This window comes from Manihot esculenta, chromosome 6, assembly GCF_001659605.2.
Source record: "Manihot esculenta cultivar AM560-2 chromosome 6, M.esculenta_v8, whole genome shotgun sequence".
Taxonomy (NCBI): Eukaryota; Viridiplantae; Streptophyta; class Magnoliopsida; order Malpighiales; family Euphorbiaceae; genus Manihot; species Manihot esculenta.
The window spans coordinates 2,829,916-2,846,924 of NC_035166.2; the positions used below are offsets into that span (position 1 = coordinate 2,829,916).

At 31.5% G+C, this 17,009-nt stretch overlaps 1 protein-coding gene across 3 annotated transcripts; it reads right to left on the reverse strand.

The window, feature by feature from the left end:
* Positions 1 to 11,030: 11,030 nt before the first annotated feature.
* On the reverse strand, positions 11,031 to 14,156 carry LOC110618218 (TVP38/TMEM64 family membrane protein YdjX). 3 transcript variants are annotated; one of them, XM_021761341.2, is made up of 6 exons: positions 13,885 to 14,156; positions 13,159 to 13,458; positions 12,066 to 12,302; positions 11,716 to 11,933; positions 11,349 to 11,424; positions 11,031 to 11,279 (listed from the first exon to the last, which is right to left on the reverse strand). In XM_021761341.2, the coding sequence occupies exons 2-6, from the start codon at positions 13,426 to 13,428 to the stop codon at positions 11,157 to 11,159; spliced, it is 924 nt and encodes a 307-aa protein (XP_021617033.1). In that variant the 5' UTR covers positions 13,429 to 13,458; positions 13,885 to 14,156; the 3' UTR covers positions 11,031 to 11,156. The 3 variants fall into 3 exon arrangements, with proteins under 3 accessions (XP_021617033.1, XP_021617032.1, XP_021617030.1); XM_021761340.2 differs by having other exon boundaries at positions 11,031 to 11,424; positions 13,159 to 13,443; positions 13,885 to 14,148; XM_021761338.2 differs by having other exon boundaries at positions 11,031 to 11,424; positions 13,885 to 14,146.
* Positions 14,157 to 17,009: the final 2,853 nt, after the last annotated feature.

A 17,009-nucleotide genomic window follows, 5' to 3' on the forward strand; every position in this document is an offset into this window, starting at 1 on the left:
TTTAAAAAAAAAAAAACATATATATCCTCTTGATTCTATTGTTGTTTCTTTCTTTTCCTTTTTAGTTCTAACCCTGGTTATATTGTTGTTATTGTTGGAAATTTATCAATCAAATTGATTCAATTTGCTTTTTATTTATAATTACTTTTATTTTGAATAAAAATATATGAAATTATTATTTTATTAATTTCCAACAATATGAACTTAGCAAAGCACAGCTAGTCCCAACTTCGAAAAAAGTAGATAATTGGTGGTTTTCTATTGCTCAATTTTATGGTCCCTCAATACTCGATTTGAATAAGAAATTCGCAACATGAAAAAAAATGTCAGAAATCTACCGAAAATATTCTGATAGAAACTTTCAGACATTTAAGTCAGATTTATGAACTAAAATAATATGAATAGATAAGAAATACAGAGAAAATAAAAAATGGAGAGGAGGAAGAAGAAGAAGAACCCCTTAAATAAAAATCCTTTTCCTTTTTATCTACCTTCACTATTACATGTGAGAATATATTTTAATATATTTTTAAGTGGGGTCTATTCTTTAATTAAAATAAATTTATAATTTTTTAAGGTTAGAGATAAATTGACTCTGAAGTATTAACGTAAAATTCAATTAATTATTATAATATGAATTGATTCAATATCAGAAAAAATTTTATCTATACTAAGGTATTTAGTATTTATAAACTTAATCAATAGAAAGCTATCGAAATGCTTCTATAGATAAAATCTATTATAATTTTTAATATATATACAAATAAAAAGAAATTTTCATTTCTTAGTTTGACTGTTGGAAAGTTGGGAATCAAATTTTAATGTTGGGATTTCTCGAAATATTTTTTTTGTCTCATTTTATATATTATTTTTATTTAGAATAAAATAAATAAACTTATTGTTATTTTCATTTTAAAAAATTACTGCGATTTCAAATTATTTAGTCATTAGTCCTTAAAACCGTCTGTCAAAAGAGAAATTTCTTTTGCCAAACTTTTAATAATTGTTTGTGGATTAGAATTACTTTATTTTTATTATAATTTTTTTTAATAATCTTTTGATAATTGTTTGTGGAACAACAATTTCAGAATGCTACAGTGCTGCGTTTGGTCTCTTGCAATTCTGATCATTGTCTCTTTTTTTTTTTTTTTTTTCTGGCGTTTGGGTGTTACTGTGGTGCAATATTCTCCTTGTCGGCAGTCAAAATTTGAGAATGCATGGTTGGTTGAAGAAGACTGTCCGCGTGCCGTTGAACACGAATGGCTTTTTGGATCAGATTTGGGTTTTATTTTCATATTGAATTTGTGTCGTGCTAAATCGTTCAGAGTGAGGACAGAAACTTCAAAATATTTTTCGTGATCGCAAAAATGCTTGTCGAGGTCGATTATATTAATATGTGGGTTCTGTGTATCACGAGTTCGCATTTTTACACTCAATTGAAATCGTGCGACACTTGTCGAATTATTTCAAATCAAGTCAGTCTTAAAAATCATTCGATATCCTCTGAACAAAAATATTTTGATTAGTCAAGATTATATAAGCAAGCGAATAACAAAGTCTACAATCTACAGGCAACATTCAATCCAAAATCTCACAGTAGACACAAAAAATAAAAATTGAATATGAAAGTTTATGAATAGACTACTTATTTTATTTCAAGGGTAAAATAGTAATTATATATTATCATCAATACAATCGTTATAATAATTCTTACATCCCTTATAGATAGAGGACGATCTACAAGGAGTGAAGACACAATTAAGATCTCCGTAGACCTACGGTATCTCATTGAGCTCAACCCTTGCTGACGGCATACTAGTCACTCCCCTTAAAGAGTCGTAGAAATAATTTGGCTTGTGGCAGGAGTAAGCATCAATATGTCTCAAATGACACATCTCTAAATAAATAATCTAAAGGGAATCACAGATATCTGACACGACCTTTAATTTACTTCTATTTTACACTAATTTATCCAAATATTATTTTCTGAAAATTTTACTACAAATTATAATTTTGGTCCTTGAGATTCTAGAATCCTAACATTACGAACTCTTTTATCTCGGTCAATGTATGAAAATGCTAGGTGGGAGTATGCTCTTTTATTATGTCAAGAGTCAATTGTGCAATGTGCACGGAGATTGGGTCACATGGCATTCTGGACAATTAGCCAATATACTGGTTGATAATTTCCATGGCCTTTTCCACAACTTCTTCAAGTGATGTTACTGCCTTGTTAAACTATGTCCAAGCTTTTCATAATGCTCTCCTTATTACCCCATTTGCTTGAGACAAGATTAAAGCAGTTGTCTTCTCTATTGTAATACCCGGCTAGACTCCGGTATCGGAATTCCTACCGTCCGGTGGAACCTCGGATGTCGGAAACCTCTAGAAGGGTAAAATCATGTTTTCATAAAATGTTTTAAAGTATTTTAAGGTTTTAAGTAAGAAAGAAAATGAGTTTTGAATGGAAAAGAAGTTTTGAATGGAAAAGACCATGGAGGCATTTCCAGGTTCGGCCGCCGAACCTCAAGTTCGGCCGCTGAACATGGGATAGTTTAGGGGGGCACGTTAGGCTTCCGAATGTGGCTCATGTTCGGCCGCCGAACCTCATGTTCGACCGCCGAACATGTATGCGTTTTGGGGTCGCCTTCGGCTTCCGAAGGTGGCCTGGCTAGCCACCTATAAAAGGACCCATGGCCTAAAATGGGCGAGCTTTCTCCCCTATTTTCGGCCAACGGTGAGTCCATGCTCTCCCATGGTTGGTTTTGATGATTTTCCTCAAATCTTTCAAGATTTAACGAGTTCTAACTTGGTTTTGAAGAGTTTTAGAGCTAAGATCAAGTTTTGGAGCTTGGAGACCCAAGGAGCTAGATTTCTCCCATCTCCAAGTTTAGATCGCCTCCCCTCTCGATCTTCAAGAGATAAGAGTAGATCCTTAGCTCATTTCATGTTTTAAACAAGTTTTATGAAGTTTATGGGGTAGAAATGCATGTGTAAGTTAGTTATTTGTTGTTAGGGTAAATGTTGAGTTTTTGGGTAATGTATGATGTTTGAGTTGCTTTATATGTTTGTGTTGGGGTTTAGGATAGTTTGAGACCCCTAAATGCTTATTTGCTTGTGTATGCATGTTGTAGAATAGCTAAATGCATGTTTGAATGGTTTGGGAGGTAAATGTGCATTGAATGGCTGAGTTCTGCCACTTTGGAAGAACTCATGTTCGGCAGCCGAAGGGACGTTCGGCAGCCGAAGGGACGTTCGGCAGCCGAAGGGACTTTCGGCCGCCGAACCTGCCTGTGGAGGCAAGCTTTTGGCTGCCGAACCTTGCCCCCGAAAGTGGACTTTCGACTCTGAAGGGAAGATTCGGCCGCCGAAGGTGCCGCCAAACATGCATGAGTTTCGGCTTTGGAACCACTTTAGGCTTTGGAACCACTTTCGGCTGCTGAAGGTGCCGCCGAAAGTGGCTGAGTTTCGGCTCTGGAGGGACTTTCGGCCGCCGAAAGTGCCCTGTTCAGCCTTTCTTTGCATGATTTCTATGATTGTTTTAAGGTGTTTTAGGGGGTTTTTGGGGAATAGTTTAGAGTTATGTTCATGTATGTTTGGTCCCTCATTTGAGTTCACCTGTGTAGGTTCGGACCCGAGGAACCGAGGACCCCAGCAGTGAGATAGCTACTTCAGTGTCTTGTCAGAGCTAGCCTGAGGTGAGTAGAATGACTCTTTATGTTTCAAAGCAAATAATGAAAGTTTTAGCATGAATCACGCATCATGAATGCCATGAGATATATTAGGTTATTTGCATTAGAATTCACGAATATGTTGCATTGCATATTATGTTGTTGATGTGAATGAACATTGAGTGATCCATTAGCCCTCATATGGTATGATATGATATGATTATGATACGATATGGAAGTCCAGGAAGACCCATTCTACGTCCCTGGCACTATGTAAGAGAAAGTCCAGGAAGACCCATTCTATGTCCCTGGCACCTTGGAATGTTATGATATGTTATGTAAGAGAAAGACCAGGACCCATTCTACGTTCTGGCACTAATGGAAATGTAGAGGGCTATTGGTGACAAGTTCATCCTTAAGGTGATTTGTTTGTGATGTGATGCATTCCATGAAAGCATGAATCTTTAATATGATGTTTTTACTATTCTGCTCACTGGGCTCTAGTAGCTCACCCCATTCCCTTAATCTCCCAGGTTTGCAGGTACGGGATAGATCAGGAAGTCAACAAGAGTAAAGTTATGTCTTATGTAATAGCTAGTTGTGGACATGAGAAAGACAATGTAATGTAAAGTATAGTACAATAGTGTAATGTAATGATGTTTATTGAGGTTTAGAGTTGTGCTTGACCCTAGTATGTTGGTTAATCCCTTTTTGGTACATGATCTTTTAAGGAAATGATTTATTGATGTTTATGTAAACCAAGCTTAATGTATGATATGTTGCTCCATTGGAGCATTTGATGAGGGCTCCAATATGGGGTTTTATGCTTATGAGTTGTGCATGCACAGGTTAAGCTTGGTAAATGAATGAAAAAAAGTTTAATGTTTTATGTATATGTTTGATCATGTATGGGATTTAACAGGTATACAGAATGTATGTTTGGCTTGCTACGGGTCCCGATGGCCTTAAGCCGATCTGGATCCTAGCGCCGGTAGCGGTTCGGTTTCCGGGTCGTTACATCTATGTACCTTGAGAAGTCGCCCGGACTTGATGGTTTAAACTATAGAACTTTTCCAGCATTTTTGGAACATTCTTGATAATGATGTAATTGTTGCTTGTTTATAATCTTTAAATGGAGTTTCTACTCCAGGAAATAATGAAACTTATATTGTCCTTATACCCAAGAAGAAACAACTTGAGTTCATCTATGATCTATTGACAGTCGGTTGTCGAAACTGGTTAAAAATAACCTTTTCAGTTATCAACAATATTACTACTGTAGATAGTGGTAAAAGGATCGAATCCACAGGGAATTGAAAACTTATCTATCTTCCAAATCAAGACTAAGAAAATAAACTAAAAGCGGAATAAACTAAAAGCGAAATAAACTGACAATAAAGTAAAAGGGGGGGTTTGAGATTGATTCAGATAAACTACTAAAGAAAGCAATAAAGTAAGCGAATAATAAAGACAAAGAGAAATCAATAATAAGAAAGCTCTAGTTGAAGAATTTGATCCACTTCAGTCGTTTGGATTGATCATTGACACTTAGGTTCTTTTGTTTGATTCAATAAATTAGTTATGAAGATGGAATACGCTTCTCACCACCATATCTCTCCTCAGGCATAAATCAATTAGGGAACATCCTCTAATTAATCACTAATCAACAAGTTGCCAAGGAACGTCCTTGGGCCTTTGGCATCAAAACAACTGTGAATTGCATTAAGAGATAGAGAGACCTAATTCTAGCTACCCAAACGCATGGTGATATTGCTAGATTATGCAATCTCCTTAGTTTTTATACCAAGTATTTTTATGTTTGAATAATTCAAGCGATTACGGACTTAAACTACTCAAACTAACAAATTTTTATTTTGCAATCAAGAATTAACGTAGATCTAAACAACAAAACAATAATGAAATCAAGCATGAAATTGCATAAATATTGAATAATCAAAAGATGAATAATGTATGATCAAGTCTCCCAATCCATAAAACAACCAAAGTTTTACCTAATCTTCAACTAGAATTAAAGGTTTCAGCCACTCATGGCTGAAACAAAACCAAAAATAAAGGAGAACGGTAGAAGAAGAGAAGAGCCGAAGCTTGCTTGGAGAAGATGTGGTGCGGCAGCCTTGAATCCGAAGAGAAGGAGAGAAGAGAGATGGTCGGCTGGTTTAGGGATCCTTATAAAGGATTTATGTGCTGCCTTAGGTCTTCCTTGCTGCCTAAGTTGATGTCCTTGTTGCCCAAGATGCTGCCCATGCCACCCAACCTTGCATTGATGAGGTGGAGCCTCTCTTTGAATTTTGAATTTTGAATGCGCAAGACTTGAGTTAGTATGTGTGTCTTCTTTGGCTTATTTGACAAGCTGAATTTGAATTTCAAATTTGAATGTGCATCTTCTAGAGATTTGGCTTCTTCAATAAGGAAATGAATTCTTGAAGATTTGAATTTCAAACTGCTCTACACTTTTCTTGTTTGCAACTTTCCTTATTTGTTACTTTCCTTATTTAGCTGAATCTTGAATTTTGAATGCTCTTGAAGATTTGAAATTTGAATTTCAAATTACTTTCCTTATTTGGCTCCTTTCAAGTTGCACTTGGCATACTTGCTCTCCTTTGCTCCATTTTAGGCAGTTTTAGGGGCATTTTCATCAAATTGTCTTTTTACACCATTTTCTGCAGAATAAGATTAAAATCACAAAATTAGATAGAAAAAGTGTAAATTAACATCAATAACATCATGATAAAATAGTTTAAATTATGCTCTATCATCTATGCCCCAATTTCTTTGTGTAATGCGTGATCGACAAGATTGTTTCAATGACTTAAAATAATCAAGTGGAGTGGAGATTTTCATAAGGCCTGATTGAGCTGGAATAGGTTCTATGCTTGAAAAAATTAGTGGCCTTGCCTTTATATGTAGATTCCTGACTATCAAACTGTGAGAACCTTTGTATTTATTTTGGCAACGATACAAGAATGAAAGATGTTATGGTACATGACCTTATGCATTTTGGTTCTAGTTAGAGATGTGCATGGCTTTTTAGTTTTCGGACCAAACTGAAAAATCATACCAAATCAAATCAGAATCGAAAAAGAATAGATGGTTTAGAAACTAAACCGTATTAAACTAAATTTAATTATATATTTGATTATGATTTTGATTCTAATTTTTTATTAATAACCGAACTTGAACCATATTAAGCCCATACCGAACATAAACCGTACCAAAAAATCAATTTATATGTATATATATATTTTTAAATAATTTATAATTTTTTTATTAATAATCAAATTGGAACCATATTAAATCCATACCAATCAGAAACCGTACCAAAAAATCGATATATATATATATATATATTTAAATAATTTATAGTGATATAATTTTAATACATAACTCTAATAATATGTTTTATATATCATATAATTTTAATAAAATTACACACTTAAAATTATAATATTATATAATTATTAAATATTTCTTATCATTTTATTTAATTAATTTAGTTAGTCGATGAAAATTTATTTTATTTAAATAAATTATATATATATAAATATAAATTATATAAATTATATATATATATATATATATATACTTATTGATATTATTATTTATATATATAATAATAATAATATAAACTTATTATATTTTTTAATCACTCGTCAATTATTAAATATTAATAATAGTATAATTTAACTAATCCATTAATTAATTAAAATTCATTCTATTTAAATAAATTATATATATACACTACATTAATATTAATAAAATTATATTAATAAAATATAAATTATTAAAATAATTATATATAAATCAGTTTATACATATATGTGTAATTATAATTGTTATTAATATATATAAAATATATAATTATTATTATGTATTTTACAGATTAATTTATTATTAAAAGTTTATAAAAATATAATTTAATTAATTTAATTCGTCAATTATATTTCCTTCTATTTAAATAGATTATATTATACATTATTTTCATATTAATAGAATTTATTAAAATAGATTATATATATGTATATAATTGTTATTATTATTCCTATATATATAATCATTAATTAAGTTATATATATTAATAAAATATAATTTGATAAAATTAAAAATAAATTAAATTTAAATTATTATGACTATTGAAAAAAATATACTATTTAGTTAAATTATATAATTTTAAATATTACATAATTTTAAATAAAATTATCTAATTTTGCTAAAAAATAAAAGAAAATAAATAAATTTACAATAATAAAAATTTATTTAGTTGAAATTATTTTTTATGAAAATATTGTAATAAAGTTTTTGAAAACACTATTGGGAATTTTTTTCAATTTCTTCTTCTATTTCTTCTATTAAGAGTTTGAAAATTATAATAGAAAAACTATATTATATTTGATTATTTAGTATTTTAATATATATTTTAAATAAAAATATAAATAAAAATATTATATGATATTGTAAATTAAAATTAAAATATGAGACTCGTTAATTTGATATAAATAATATTAGTACTATATTAGAAGTATTTAATTATTTTATTTAAATTTAAATTTTATTATAGAAATCATAATTATACCGAAACTAGAACCAATACTAAAATAAATTCGAAACAGAAAATATATAAAATCGTACAGAAAACTGTACTGAAATTTTATTTTATTTTTGGTTCTAAAAAATTTAAGAAAAGACTTCCAATTCTAATTTCTACAAAGAACCATTCCGGAATCGGAATCTGAACCAAATCCAAAACCAAAACCAAGTACTAGTTAATGAGATATGGAAGTCTTGAAAATGATCTGTTCTCATATATTGAGATTCAATTGATTGAGACCATTCAAGGTCCTACAACAAGATCGGGTCAGTTGCTTACTAGCTCGAGTTTTACTAGCTCGAGTTACCTCCCGCCAACCAACTACATGATGTGTTTCACATCTCATTATTGAAACTCTTAGCATAATTATCGGAAATCAATATTTGTATGATTATAGAAGATTTATTTAGCATAATTATAACGATTATTTATTTTGTCATAATTAGCTCATACTTTTCTTTTCTGTATATATAAATATAATATCTCTATAAAATATATATAATAGAAATACATAATTTTCTCATTATTATCTATACTCTTTCTGCTAATATGATATCAGAGCCGCAAGGATTCGATTTCTAGTTTCTAAGATTTCTTCTCTCTCTGTAATTATGATTAGTTTTTTACCAAGCCACCTAACTCTGCCCGTATTTCACACACTGTTCATCTCTATTCCTTTACCCATATTTCATATGTTGTTCATCTAGTCGGTCAATTTATATATGCTTCTCGTTCAACTCATTTCTCTGCAATGCTTTGAATCCTTCGCTATATCAAATGAACTTTTTTTTTCTGGTTTATACTTCTTTGCTACCTCCTCCTTAGTATTATCTTACTACTCTGATGCTGATTAGGCCGGTGATCGGACTGATCGTTGCTCTACAACTGGTTATTGTTTCTTCTTGGGAGATTCTTTTATCTCTTGGCGTAGCAAAAAAGCAAACTGTTGTTGCTCGTTGTAACACTGAATCTGAATATTGTGCTCTTACTAATGCTAAATCTAAACTACTTTGGTTACGGTGGCTATTAACTGATATGGATCACTCACTCTTCTGCCACCATATTTCATCGTGACAATAGAAGTGCCATACAAATTTCTCATAATGATATCTTTCATGAGCGTACCAAACACATCGAAATTTATTGTCGTTTGGTACGTCAACATGCTGCTCACGGCACCATATGTTTGATTTCTGTCTCGTCTGCTAATCAAACTGCGGATATTTTCACCAAACCGCATCTTTCAGCTCGCTTCCAAGATCTTTTATGCAAACTTAAGTTGACACCTGCACTACCACCTTGAGTTTGAGGGGTGTTAGCATGATTATAGGAAATCAATCTTTGCATAATTATAGCGATTATTATTCTTGTCATAATTAACTTATACTCTTTTGTATATGTAGATGTAATATCTCTGTAAAATATATACAATAGAAATACACAATTTTATATATATAGATGTAATATCTCTGTAAAATATATATAATAGAAATACACAATTTTCTCATTATTATCGATACTCTTTCTGCTAATAGAACCATTTCACGGGACTCCTTCTTTAGACCTACAACACTAGTCCCTTCTTTAGACCTACAACACCTTTCACCTTTAATTGACGGTAAAGTTGTTCCAACTCCATACCCAATATTGCGCTCTCGATTGAATCGTAGCAACTAGGAAGTTCTTATCCATTGGACCGGAATGTTGGAAGCTGATGCAACTTGGGAGATCCTTCCAGCCTTTCATCAGGCCTATCCAACTTTTGAGCTTGAAGACAAGCTGTTTGTTCAGGGAGGAAGTGGGCTGGTCATCCTAAAGGATTGTATACTGTGAAGAGTAGATATTGATTTAGATATTGATTGATTATGTATCAGGCTTAAGAACAGCTTCCTAATTCAGTGTTATCAGTAGATCTATGGCGTCGTTTCTAGAGTATTTCTGTCTCAAGAAAAGTCAAAATCATAGTTTGGAGGGCACTTGTTGGTGCTCTTCCAATGCAGCTACAACTTTTTTCTCGGTGGGATAATGTTTATGCTTTGTGTCCAATATGCCATGCCATGCTAATGAAGAAGATGTCTTACATGCATTGTTGCATTGTTCTGTTGCAATTCAAGCTTAGTTTGAGTTTTGGACAATTCTCCTGGAGCATGTTTTGTCTTTTGTTGAATGGTTGGAAATAATCCTAGACTAGTATGAGTTGGATATGCTGTTCATGCTTAGCACGCGCCACTCAATCTGTAAGGGAATGGACTGTTGCTCATAGCTCGTCCAAGGTGATTCCTTCCTTGTTGCCCGTTGTTGGGACTGTATATTGGATGGTTCCTCCCTCTTCTTTTCTTTTAAGTGTAAATTGGTGCAGGAGTTCCAACTAATCAAGAGGGAGTGGGTCCCGATAAGGTGCTTTTCTTGATATTAAGACTCTGTTAAATGAGCTTAATGGTGTGTCTATCTCTTTCGTCAAAAGGCCTACAAATCAATGTGCTCACGTTCTAGCCAAAGACATTGTTTCTATGTCAAACTTCGACGTTTGGGGGTTCAAAAAAAAAAAAAAAAAAAAACTGTTTCTCACAAGTAATCAGCCCTAACTTAACCAAGTTGTTTGCTGAAATGGGGAGTAAAAATTACAAGCAATAGGCTCAGAAGGCACACAATTTATATAAAGATGATCAATCATTTTCTTCTTGCCATGTACTTTTGTAATTACACAAAACAAGGGTTTAAGGTAATAATGAAAAGGTCTTTTCCTTTTTAAAAAAAAAAAAAGAAAAAAGAAAAGAAAGAAAGAGAAAGAGAAGCTATGAACAATCAAGTATAGTAAAACCCCTCTACTGTGTGAAATATTTTTACAGGTGCTAACAATTCCCTCCCAAGTGTACACACTATGATGGAGAAGATGGCAAACCTATACGATCACTCCTTTCAAGTGAGAACTTTCCCATCTCATAACTGCCAGGGCTGTGTGCAGGAACTTCTTCTTCAGTAGTCCCTGCCCTTCCAAGCTCCTGCAAAGCTCTTTTTGCATAAACAGTGAAAGCAACCGTGGTAATGATAGCGATAATGCAGGAGATTACATTATATATGATTTCCAAAGTAGTTATTCGATAGTTCCCATATTGCACATCAGCAAATGTCCTTATTAACCGACCACTGCACAAAATTGTAGCATCAGTTAGAGAGAAGGGGAAGGAGGAGAAAAGCATAACTGAAATTTCCTAGTTTTGACAGAAAAAAGATCTTTGGAGGGAAATTTTTTAGTCAAATTCCACAACATATAACTAGATTTTTGGCATATAGTGGTGTTATTTCCAAATATTGTTTGCAGATTTCTCCTGCAGCTAACTTTACAACAAGTGAGATTTCGATTTTTCACTGCATATTTTCATTAATGAAAACTAGTATACTGGCCAAACAGTTGTAGGAAATGAAAAAAGAATGGACCTGTAGATGTAGATAAAAGCTTCTGGCACCATTCCAGCAACTGAACCACATAAATATGGCCAAAATCTCATGCTTGTTATCACTATTGCATAGTTGAAAATTGTGTATGGAAATGGTGAAACTCTAAAGAGTGCAACTACTCGAAATTGATGGAACCAACTCCCTTCCCCAGCAAGTCTGATCATAGCAGCTTGCTGGGGCCATCTCTTTAGCCATTGCTGAATATTAACCGGGAAGTAATTCTCAGAAGTTAAAATAAGAATAAGATGATTAAAGATAGTCAGTTGTCTATTTCATCATAGGTTTATTTAAAAGAAAACATGGATCAAATAAAATCTCGCTGAACTTACATGGATGCGGTACTGGAACTGTAGCCCTATCAAATAAGGCAAGAGCATTCCAATTGTAGTTCCAACCATAATTATGATGAACCCGATTCCATATCCAAAAATCATCCCAGCCAACCACATGGAAGGTCCTGAAGGAAGTAAAAACACAGGGAACAAGGCCAGAGAAGCAACCAACACGATTGCAAGGACTGGATGGCCAAAGGCAGTTGATTCCCATTCCATGAATGGCAAGAGAACCTACAATAAACTAGGATAAGCTTTAGGGAAGTATCATCTGAAAAATGTGGATTTGTGCATGTTCTTTTGTGTTTGTAACTGTGAGCTTAAGCAATTTAAGATTAAATATTCCAGATATTTGCATGCTTGCATATGGCAGCCTAAAAACTACAGCTTTCAAACATTCTCAGGAAAGCTAGCAAATTTATAGTTATTAAATCAACATTTAGGTTTAAAGACATCAGTTATTGCCTGCCCAATTAAGTTTAGTAACTGCAAAGATATGTGTCATCCCCACAATGCGATGAATTTAAACATGGGACATGACTGTGGCTGATAGGGAAGGAGGTAGCAGGCCTGGACCAAGATCATTATTCTAGAAGGGGAAGAATCAATATCAGCAGCAAAGAAGAAAGAACCAACAAACAGTTAATGACAGAACCTAAAAGGCATTGTTTGAGGACGTGGGACACCCATGGAAGGGCAATGGTGGGAAGGCCATGTATAAATAAAAGAATAATGTTGCATGCAAGATGTGAACAATCTAGTTTACAAATTGGGACTAGAAGAATTGTTCTTTCTGCTAAGGATTTTATTCCTGGAGGCCTTGCCCTATTCTGTTATTTCGTGTTTTTATTTGTTCTGATGCTGTCTATTGCTGCTACTGTTATGACCAGAGGAGGATTTTATAATCTAATATACAGAGTATTTGGCTTACTCCACCAATGGCTTTCATCATGCAAATAAAAAGAAAAGGGTACAAGAATAACTAGAAAGCTTGTCAACTACTAATCAAAGATATAGATTGATACGCAGAAAGCATACAATAAATGAAAGCCAGAGATGGAAATAAAATGAAGAGAGAGAAATTAAGAACCTTCTGAAAAAAAAATGGCGCTCCCCATTTCAACAAAATGAAAAGAAGTATAATCAGGAGAATGCAAAGAGCCAGAGCTCTAATCCCCTGAATGTAAGGTTCAGTTCTTGCATTTGCTTCAGTTTGCAATACTTGAGTATCTTCAAGATGAGCTACTCCTGGTTCATTGGAAATAACAAGCCTAATAAATTCACTATCTTCCCTTGAATTCACATGATGATTCTCAGAGTTTGCAGCTTCTTTGTCAGACTCCTCAGGGATCTCTGTCATTTTTACTAGGATCCCCTGTTTTTGCAATTACTAGAAAAAACCAATTAAAAAACCAAGGTTTAGAATATGCAGACACACACAAACACATGAACGCCTAGAAAACCATGGATGCATCACTCATTCAAGAACCAATACACATTAATATCAGTTGCCACAGGATGATAATAATAATAATAATGACAATAATAATTAAAAAAAAAAAACTGGAAAGTAACAAAATTTCAAATGTGGTTCATTAAGCAGCCGAAAAACCCAAAATCAAAAGTAACCCAAATACCTATAAGCTCTGAGATGGCGAGTTGAATAAATTTAAAAGGAAAAAAAAATTAAATAGAATTAGGGTTTTACATAATAAAAGACAAAAATATGAAATTACAGAGCTAATAACGTATATATATATTATAATAAATAATCTATGAGCAATAGAAATTGAGAGGAGGGAAATGCAAATCGTACAGGCCGTCGGAGAAGAAATCGCCGACGATCTTAAGTCGCTTGATCTTCAGACTTATTGAATTATAAACAACAACAACCAGAAAAAAGAGAGGAAATGCAAATTAAGGAAACAAGAAAAGAAAAAGGATAAGGAAATCCAATTTCGAAATTCGAAAACGTAGAACAGTGAGCAGCCAATCTAAATTGCTTGACCTTTAAAAAGATTTTTTCAGAAAAAAAAAAAAAAAAAAAAAGGACACCAAGAAAATGAAAACATTGAGAAAAAGGTTGTTTTGCTTTCCGCGTTTATTAGTTTTTCCCTATCTTTTGTTTTTCTTTAGTAGTTTGTCCAATTTTTTGTAATTACTATTATTTTCTCAAGTCTTAATTATAAAAAGATATTCAAATTTTTTAATTTTATCTAAATAGTCCAATTTGTTAAAATTCATTAAAATATTATTAACTTTTAAATGATATATTTAAATAAAAAATACATATGTTTTTACATTTTTGTGATTCCAATTATATAAATTTTAGTGAAATAATTTAGTATTAAAATAATTATTCTTCTAATTAGAGTGACCAATCAGTCGGTTCGATTTAAAATAAAATCAAATTGAATAAATTGAAAATTAAAATTTTACTATTTATAAAAATCGAATCGAATCGATTTTAAGCAGAAATCAAATTGAATCAAACCAATTTGATTCGGTTTGATTTAATCAGTTTAAATTTTTAATAAATTTTTTATTTTTAACACTTTATTTTTATTATTTTAAAATTTAATTAAAATATTTTAATTTTTAAATGATATAATCTCTATTCAAAATAATATATTATTATCGCTAATCAGTTCGATTTGATTTTTTTAATTTTTTCTGATTAAAACTAAATCGAATTGAAATAACTCAAATTTATAAAATTAAAACCGAACTAAACTGAAATAAATAAAAAATCAAATTAAAATTTTAAATTAATTCGATTTTATCGATTTATTCAATTTAAACCGAATATTATTCACGTTTGCTTGTTGTTATAATTTATTTTCATTAATTACAATATTATTTATAGAATAAAAATATTTTAATATAATTTTAAAATATTATAAATATTTTAATTAATTAAAATAAATTAAGGAATCGATAGTGATTAATTTTTTAAAATATTAAATTTTAGTCCAATTTCATTTAAAAATGAAATTTAATTTCAAGCAATGTAGAATTTCAATTGATTTGGTTGGATTTTAATTTATGAAAATTCAAATATATACGCCAATTAGTCTTTGGGCAGCATGAGGTATTAGGGGTGAGCATTCGGTCGGTTCGGTTCAAAACCGAACCGAACCGAACAAACCGAAAACTAAAATTTTAGATTTTATGAAAACCGAACCGAACCGATTTTGGTCAAAAACCGAATCGAACCGAATCGGTCTGATTCGGTTCGATTTGATCGGTTTCGATTTTTAATATTTTTTTAATTTTTTACACTTTATTTTTAATATTTTAAAATTTAATTAAAATATTTTAATTTTAATATAATTTAATTTCTCTATATGATTAAAAAAACATATTATTATCCCTAATCGGTTCGGTTCGGTTTTTTCGGTTTTTTTCTGATCAAAATCGAACCAAACCGAAATAACCGAAATTTCTGAAATTTAAAACCGAACCGAACCGAAATGTATAAAAAACAGAACTAAATTTTTAAATCGGTTCGGTTCGGTCGGTTTTTTCGGTTTGAATCGAATTCTGCTCACCCCTATGAGATATAGCTAGGGGTGAGCATTCGGTCGGTTCGGTTCAAAATCGAATCGAACCGAATAAACTGAAAACCAAAATTTTAGTGTTTATGAAACCAAACCGAACTGATTTTGGTCAGAAACCGAATCGAACTGAACCGGTCTGATTCGGTTCGATTCGGTTCGGTTTGATCGATTTCGATTTTTAATAATTTTTTTATTTTTTACACTTTATTTTTAATATTTTAAAATTTAATTAAAATATTTTAATTTTAATATAATTTAATTTCTCTATATTATTGAAAAAAATATTATTATCACTAATCGGTTCGGTTCGGTTTTTTCGATTTTTCCTAATCAAAACCGAACAGAACCGAAATAACTGAAATTTCTGAAATTAAAAACCGAACCGAACCGAAATATATAAAAAATTGAACCAAATTTTTAAATTGACTTGATTTGGTCAATTTTTCAGTTTAAACCGAATACTGCTCACCCCTAGGTATAGCCTTACCCTTGGTCTAATCTCTCGTATTCTCGTCAAGCTACCATTTCCTTAATCAATTCTTCTTTCGTTTCTAATTTCTCATACCTTCTCTCATTTTTAATTTGAAGCAATATATGACTTTTTTATTAAAAAAAAAAATATTGCATGTGGTATAACCTTTTTCTATTGAGACAAAGGGCAACCTTCTACTTAAGAGGATATTTGATTTAATTTTTTTACTAACCTGATAATTGAAAATTTTTTAAATAATTATTTTATCTGTTTGATAAATTACTTTAAAAAGAATTTAATAGTTGAGAAGTATTTTATCAATTATATTTTCAATTAATTTTAGTTTTAAAATTTTTTTTCTTATTAAACAGTAGCCAACAAGATCTTATTTTTTATTTAAAAAATATTATATTTTTAGTATATAGTAATTATAATTTTTTTGCATTCAAATAAAATTTAATATATTAATAAATTGTTTATAAATGTAAAATAAATGAATATAAAATATTATAATAATTATATTTTTTTTTGAAATGGAATAATTATATTAATTATAAGTTTATTTTCTATATAATAAAAATACATATGCATAAAATGTTATATTTTTTAACCATCATATATTTAAATTATATAATATATAGTAATCTATTACTTATATATATATATATATTTCTGATGACCGCTGGATTTTTCTATCCCGGTCTGGGACCAGACCCATGACAATAGCCTATTATTTGGAAGTCCTCCGGCCTCTTGAATGAACCAGGACCAGCTCGCTCAGCCTTAAGACCAGGGTCCACCCAAACCCCCAAGTCAGATCGGCCCAACCCATTTGGCTCTGAGACCGGATCTCCATCTGGATCGGTCTACTTCTCTCCAACCCTGTCATGAGAAGAAAGGACAATAGAC